This window comes from Salarias fasciatus, chromosome 7 (genome assembly GCF_902148845.1).
Source record: "Salarias fasciatus chromosome 7, fSalaFa1.1, whole genome shotgun sequence".
In the NCBI taxonomy this organism is placed as follows: Eukaryota; Metazoa; Chordata; class Actinopteri; order Blenniiformes; family Blenniidae; genus Salarias; species Salarias fasciatus.
The window spans coordinates 29,825,947-29,833,986 of record NC_043751.1 but is presented as its reverse complement, the minus strand read 5'-3'; the positions used below and the strand labels follow the sequence as shown (position 1 = coordinate 29,833,986).

At 48.2% G+C, this 8,040-nt stretch overlaps 1 protein-coding gene across 1 annotated transcript; it reads left to right on the top strand.

The window, feature by feature from the left end:
- Positions 1-259: 259 nt before the first annotated feature.
- On the top strand, positions 260-7,742 carry fbxl9 (F-box and leucine rich repeat protein). Its single transcript, XM_030095467.1, has 11 exons — positions 260-506; positions 1,324-1,425; positions 1,547-1,681; positions 2,097-2,276; positions 2,741-3,046; positions 3,144-3,360; positions 5,195-5,352; positions 5,439-5,654; positions 5,754-5,966; positions 6,069-6,286; positions 6,374-7,742. The coding sequence occupies exons 1-11, from the start codon at positions 453-455 to the stop codon at positions 6,534-6,536; spliced, it is 1,962 nt and encodes a 653-aa protein (XP_029951327.1). The 5' UTR covers positions 260-452; the 3' UTR covers positions 6,537-7,742.
- Positions 7,743-8,040: the final 298 nt, after the last annotated feature.

Below are 8,040 nucleotides of genomic sequence, written 5' to 3'. Positions count from 1 at the left end.
CAGCGAAGTGGAAATTCTGACGGAAAACATTCATGTTTCTGGGTCAAACACAACACAAACAGAATAACATTTTTAAAGTGTAGAAAGTCTAAATTTAGAATCCACATTTCAATCTTTTAAGGACACATTTTTGAAGTGAAAATGAAAACAAAACACTCGTTCGGCGTGATAGCGAGCTGAACCACATTTCCCATAATGCCTTGTGACGTGACGTCACAGCAATCAGCTGATTTGAGTGACGTCAGCTCTGAAGCCGGAAACAGACCCTGCAGGGGACAGAGTCCCGACCGGGAGACTTCCACACAGGTGGCGGCGGACGGCGGCTGTCGCGGGGTCGATGCAGGTTTGATTCGCTCGGTAACCGGAGCAGCGAGCCGCCGGAGGCCGGAGGCCGGAGCCCGGAGCCCGGAGCCCCGTCTCCCGCGATGCTCTGAGCCTGTTATGAAGGAACGATGGAAGACAGCGATGCGGAGGACAACGTGGAGACACCTGAGCTGCCCGTGGAGGTGAGTCCACGGCTCTGCCTCCTTCCAGGGCGGACTGTGAGGCGTCGCTGCCCCGGGGCTCAGATTTAGAGAGGACAGACTCCACTCCCTCCTCCAGGGCCTCCAGCTCTCCTTTGCTCCTGTCTCTGCATCCTCTCTGAATCTGTCCTCGTTTCATTCTGTCTCTCATCATGTGAATGTGGGTTTTTAATTATCGCCATGAGTCTGACTCATAATATGTCTCATTTTGACCTAATGTGCCAATTTTGTGTCATTCTCAAAGCATCATGTGTTTTCTCGATGGTTTTCACACTTTTTAATAGAAGTTTTGTTTATAATAAACTTTGTAGGTAGTGTAATTTTATGTATATGTTCTTTTTTCTCATTGAGACCACCTGTGCTCGTTAATATCTCTGTTTTTGCCGTTATTTGTGTAGTTTTTAGTTGTCTGTCATAGTAACTGTATATCGTTCTGGAGCATAGATATTTTTTCCTTTAATCTTAAGTGTTTTCATGCTAATAATAATTCAGTTAATTTTCTCTTTCAATGTTGTGTCCCTCATCTTTAGGACATTTTGTCAGCATTATTTGTAATTCCAAAAATGTCATTTGAACCGCATTTGGTGTCTTTTTTGACCTTTCTGTGTAGATGTGCTCATTTTGTGTCTTCTGATGGTTTTTATGAACTCTGGTTGTTTTTTGGTGCTCTGACCCCCTGTGACTGATCATGATCATGTGTGATTCATAGTACATTTGTAATATGAGTTTTTTGACACTTACAAGCTGACACTCACACCTGGATGTGATCTTATTGTGTGGTTTCTATCTCCTGCCGTAGATCATCGTTTACATCCTGAGTTTTCTCCACGCCGCAGACAGGAAGGAGGCCTCGCTGGTCTGCCGCAGCTGGTACTACGCCAGCCAGGACCTGCGCTTCCAGGTATCTCGTTCCAAAGCAGGAAGACGTTGCATAAATTTACATGACTGCCAACTGATTAGAAAGGTCAGTGCGTAGGAGAGTCCAGACCTTATGTTTCCTCTCTGCGTTTCCCTTCTGGCAGAAGAACGCCGTCTTCTGCTTCCCGGCCTCGGCCTCGTCTCTGGAGCTGGTTCGCAGCCTGAGCAGCAAGTCGCGCTGCAGCCTCGTCATCAGCCAGCTGGATGGCTTCAGTATTTCCCGATCGTTGCTTTTGGAGGTGCTGTTTTGTGTTGAGTTTTTTTTTAAACAAACTTGACGTTACATAATATTTCCTAAAAAAAAGTTCAAATTGTTTCCTCTTTGGTGAAGCAGCTGTTTATATCGTATTGCAGTGTTCATGTGACTCTTTCAAACAATCCCACATTGAGGTTATCATATGCTTCCTAGAATGTTAAGATGAATGACTCGCCTCCAGGGCTTAAAAAAGCTGTAGTTGCTTTATTTATCTGAAAAACACACCATCGCCAGGAAGACATGTGCACTTCTCATACATGTTAAAATGTTTTTACAATTCCATACATATCTTTGAGTATGACTCTGATCAGGATGTATTATATAAGAATCTTGGTGCAAAATTCTACACAGCTGCAATCAGTGACTGTGGTGGTTTACTTCCTGAATGATCTGAGCAGGTGGGTGTGTGTCTGGGCCCTAAACTGGAGAGCCTGGCCCTCCCCGGCAGCAGCCTGACGGAGGCGTCGCTGCTGAGCCTCCTCCCTCGCCTCACCTCGCTGCGCAGGCTGGACCTCCGGGGCCTGGACAGCCTCTTCATGTCCGGAGCCTTCCTGTCCCGGGAGGAGCACAGGCAGCAGGTACCGTGCCGACGGGACCCAGTCCTCCTCCAGCGCATTCTTCACTCAGATGCTCTGTTTCTCACACCGACTTCTCTGCTTCCAGGAGGAGCTGCAGGCTAAAACTTGCATTGAATAAAAAAAAAAAAAAACGCTAATCTGAAAGTCAAACAACACAGTGAACTGTTTATTCTTCTCAAATAGGAACCTTGTTTCAAGGAAATGTAAACTCCAGTAAATGTACAGATAGTTCCTTCTTTTCTTCTTTTGGAATATCTGAATTTCATTTATTCATTCATCTTTCTTTATAATCAAAATAGTAACAGTACAAAGTTGCACTGCAATAAAAAAATGGAACCCAGGTGACCACATCACATGATTTTATTTTATTGCCTGTTTATGGTTTTTCTTCCATCACGTCACAGTTTTTTTCCCTTCCTGCAGCCGCAGCCTCATTTCAGGCCAAACTCCATGTTTCCCTGCAGGTCAGGTCGGCTCTGTGCAGCCTGGAGGAGCTGGACCTGTCCGACCTGCGCTACCTCTCCGACCTCACCTTCAACCGGCTCACCGGCTGCACGCCGCGCCTCCGCCGCCTCTCGCTGTCCGGCTGCCATATCGCTTTCGAGTTCGACCCCTACCGAGGCTGCCCGGTGGGGGCCGTCCAGGACTCCTCGGCGCTGCTGTCGCTCAGGAACCTGAGACGGCTGCTGGCGGAGCAGAAATCCACCCTGGTGGCTCTGGACCTCAGCAGGACCTCCATCACCCCCGAGTCGCTGCGGACTATTGCTCAGGTCAGGAAGCATGTTTGTTGAGATGATTTAAAAGGAATATTTAAGAAAAACTTAAACAGATTTAGTCTTTTCACAGCCGATTCTCCCTCTGAATTAGGTCCCGGGTTTGGTGCTGGAGGAGCTGCTCCTGCAGGGCTGTAAGGAGCTGAGCGACTACTCGGTGGAGGTTCTGGTGAAGCATCAGCCGGGCCTGCACACGCTGGACATCAGCGGCTGCACCGAGCTGACCAGCAGGTCTGTGGAGGCCATCGCGCGAGGCCTGAAGTCCCTGACGCACCTCTTCCTGTCCCGGGACTGGAGGATCACTGAAAAAGGTGCCAGGACTCACAAACTGCGGCGAGTTAAAACAATAGTTGTCCTATGGAATGAATATTGATGCTTGGCGGAGTGATGCAAGAGCCAGGTTACACCAGGACGGGTCAGCAGTCCCTCACAGGGCACACACAGAGACACACAGTCACACACACTCACATTCACACACACACACACACACACACACACACACACACACACACACACACACACACACACACACACCCACACAGGCAGTTATGGCGTCGCTAAATAGCCTCAAACACAAGAACAGGAAGACCATGCAAGCTCTGCGCTGTCAAAGCAGGGAGGGACATCCCTGTGGAAAATATTAGTGCTGTCAATTGATTATATTTTTCAAACTCATAATTGCAGCTCTGACCATAATTAATCGCATCATTTGTGAACTTGAAATCAACAAAATCTACGATTTAATGCCCAATAATGTTTTTATCTGAATCTTTTAAAGCGATACTTCAACATTTTGGCAAATTGGCCCATTTAGCTCAATTCCTTAGTCATTTCGAACAGCATACTTACCTTTTTTGTGAGGGCGAGCTGTTGTTTATTCAGAGGTGAGTCGGGGAAGGTTTTCGGGACGGACACAATGGAGGTGAATGGTATTTTTGTTCCCCCTCGTCAAACTCATCAAATACACAATCCAACAACCCCAAAACACATTGGTGGACACGTCATAATCCGCACATTCACTACGCTGTGAAATATTAATGCAAAATTACAAGATTGAGTTGTTTATGCGAAGATTGCTAAGACGGAACTACTTTCTAAACATGGCGTCTGGGCGTAGTGATTTCAAAAGAAAAAGTAGTTCCCAGTATTTGCTTCAGTGTCGTAATGCTACAATATTATTTGTTGGTGTTCCACGGCGTAGTGAATGTGTGGATTATAACGTGTCCACCAAAGTGTTTTGGGGTTGCTGGATTTTGTATTTGATGAGTTTGACGAGGGGGAAAAAAAAATACCATCCACGGCCGTTGTGTCCGTCCCGAAAACCTTCCCTGACTCGCCACTGAATAAACAACAGCTCGCCCTCACCAAAAAAGTAAGTATGCTGTTCGAAATGACTAAGGAATTGCACTAAATGGGCCAATTTGCCAAAATGTTGAAGTATCGCTTTAACTTCAGTGGAGCAGGTCCAGAAAACACTCTTAAATATGGAATTTGAACCATCCAACACTTTGAAGTTGAGCTGCTCAAGGGAACTCCAGTTCCAGTTCCTCTCTTGGTGTTGAACAGTCCAGAACGTCGACGTCACAGGAGGATGTTTGGAACATTTTCAAGCTTTAAATTAAGAATCTAATCCTCATAATTCACCTGGACTGAACAGGGAGGAAAAGACAATCAAGTCTCAATGACAGGAAAATGAATTTTCTCTGCTTTCTTTTCTTTGAGCCAAATGCCAACCCTAACCCTAACTCTGGGATTAATGCAATGAAAACTGACAACACTAGAAAATAGACATTTCTAAAAGAAAAAATGATTCACTTTAAGTGGTATTTTGTCTTTTTTAAACTGTGCCGCTGTTGTAGGATATTCCAGGAGAGCAGAAACAAAAACTGATTGCTGAATGGTTGTATTTTGTCGTGACTGGTCAAATAGCAAAAACAGGAAGCCAAAATATTTTAAAGATCGACTGTAAGAATCTTTTTCTCTGGAGCTTGAATTTGGTTTTTTAAATGAAACACTGATTCACATGTCCTCTGATGTGTCCATTGTGTCCCTGTCTTGCTCATTTGTCTCCTCCAGGTTGTGTTTGTCCCTCCCGTGCGTGTTTCCTCTGCCGTGTGGTTTTCCTAACGCTCCCGTTGTCCACAGGCCTGGCCGACCTGCTCTCGGTCTCGTCTCTGAGGACTCTGGATCTATCCGAGTGTTTACACATCAATGGCACGGAGATCGTGAAAGGCCTGAAGGCGTCCGGCACGGCCAGAGCCCGACTGGAGGCTCTCAACCTGAAGAGCTGCACCTACATTCAAGTCAGTCTTCATCCTCCTCCTCCTCCTCAGCAGAAACATCCCCCCTCCTCACCCTCCCCTCTCTCTCTCTCTCTCTCTCTCTCCAGGATCTGGCCGTCTTCTCCCTCACTCAGCTCCTCGCCGACTCTCTCCGGGAGCTGGATCTGACCTCCTGCCTCAACGTGACGGACGTGTCGGTGCGCGCCGTCGCCACCTACCTGCAGAAGCTGGTGGTGCTGCGGCTGGCCTGGTGCAAAGAGGTGACGGACTGGGGTCTGCTGGGGATGGTGCACACCGACGAGTGCGAGCCTGACGAGGAGCTGGTGAGACGCCCCCCCCCCCCGCTGCAGATGGAGATGATTGTTTTGTTACGCCGCCTCTCCTGCTGCTGGGTTGGATGACTGAGCTCTGATTGGCCGCAGGGAGACAAAGGTCCCAAGTTCACCCGGACCTTCGGGAACATGGGCTTCTTCAAGCCTCCTCGGATGCCCTTCGAGGAGCGGCCCAAGCTGGTGACGCAGACCGACCTGGAGCAGTTCCAGCAGCAGGCCGGGGCCTCGCTGCTCGCTCTGGCCCGGCTGCAGGAGCTGGACCTGACCGGCTGCGCCAAACTGACCGACAGCAGCATCACACAGGTGGGCAGGCGGCGGAGGAGGAGGAGGAGGGAGGGGGGGGGGGGGCAGCGAGGAGGGACGGGAAACAGGAGCCCACCGTCCATTCCTCTTCTCTCCCCGCAGGTGGTGCGTTTCCCGGACCTCCGCCGTCTGTCTCTGTCCATGCTGCCGGAGATCAGCGACGCCAGCCTGGCGACGGTGGCCTGGCGCTGCCGCGGCCTCACCAGCCTGGCGCTCAGCCACTGCCCGGGCGTCAGCGACCGAGGCGTGGCTCAGGCTGCGCAGCACCTCCAGCGACTGCAGCATCTCTACCTCTCCGGCTGCGACAACATCACGGACAGGTGACACACACACACACACACACACACACCGAGGCGCCTCCTGAGGTGGTGACCTTTAACCTTTAACCCCCTCTCCCCGTCCCACAGATGCCTGTTCGTCCTGGTGCAGCACTGCAGGCGTCTGAAGACGCTCGACGTGTCAAGGTGCAAAAACATCTCGCCAACAACAGTCGACCTCCTCCAATCACAGCTGCCCTTCCTGGAAAGCGTCCACTGCAGACCGGTCAACGGGACGGACCTCCCGCTCTGAACATTCCGGGTCATTCCGAACCAAAGCCTGCTCTGTGAGTCCAGCTTTACGGACACTTTGTTTTTGCACTTGAACTGAAGGGAGCGCGGAGCGGCAGCGTGACGAAAACGACCCTCCAGCCTCTGTCCTGCGGGAGGCGGGGACCGGCGGGGACCGGCGGGGACCGGCGGGGACCGGCGGGGACCGGCGGGGACCGGCGGAGCCCCGGAGCAGGGATGAATGTATTGTTTATGTGGTGCATCACCATTTAGACTGCAGACTTATTTGAAGGAAACAAATAATAATTGAATATTTAGACTATTATAATGTTATGCACAAGCCAGAGTTCAGAGTTAAAGTTAACTCTTTAAAGTTTGTATAGCAACTTTATTGTGTAACAATCTATTTTTTGTTTTTTTTTTGTTTTTGTAATTTACATGGTAGGAATTACCACAAATGATCACTAATTGAGGAAACTATCTCAATGACAGCTTTTATTTCTCACTAATATCTTCTTTTAATGAAAGAACACCAGAATTTCTTCATCCAAAACAGAGATGTCTAAACTTTGGTTTTTATGATGGGTAGAAAATTGTGTTGTAGTTCAGAGTTAAGACTCTGGGTGGCGCTTGGACAGGTACAATTCTGAACAAAATGAGGCTCTTGATGCAGTGAAGCCAGTTTGGAGCAGCAGCCAGCTGTACCTGTTCAGACAGGCAATAAAATGTATTCCCACAGCCTAAAAGTCAATATTAGCTTTATTCAGTTTGCGCAACCTCGCCTGTTTTGGGAATGAGACCTGAAGAAAATACAGTGTAAAATGAAAGTCAATAGGTTTTTGTTGCTGACTGAGTTTCTAAGCAGGTACAGCTGCCGCTCACTGCTGAAAACTTCCAACAATCCTATCTATTGCGTTATTATTTTAAATTAAGTTTTAATCAACCTTTAAGGCAGAAGGATCCTCAGGATGATGCTGAAGTTTGCTTTCAAGCAGGAGTGTCAACCTCACATCTGAGCCTTTTGATCCGTCTTGGCTTAGTAAAATCATAACTTGACGAAACCTTTTCTCCTCGGTGCATTTCTAAGTTTTTCGCTGGATTTCTTTCCAGATTCGAGCCCCAAACTTGACCCAATCAGAGACTAACGTTGGGGAAAAAAAAAACATCTCACTTCTCAGTCTGCGTGATTTCTGCAGCCTTCAGCTTCCACCTTTTCTATTTGCAAGAAGAAGTAGTTCAGTGCGACCCCCAGTGGCCAGATTAGAAATAGCAGCAGCTTTCCATTTGTCTTACTGTGCTTTGGCCAGGTTGATTTCTCTCACGGGCCTCATGTTTGACACTCCTGCTGCTCCCAGTGTGCCGCTGTTCAGAGAACCTCATGCTTTTTAGCTTTTAATTCTTCTGGACTTGAAACCATTCTGAGTAAATACGAGGAAGCCTCAAAATTTAAAGGCTCACGTCTGAGTTTAAGAAGATTAAAGTTTCTGTGAAAATGTGTGAAAGCTGTTAATGTTGGATACGAAAGC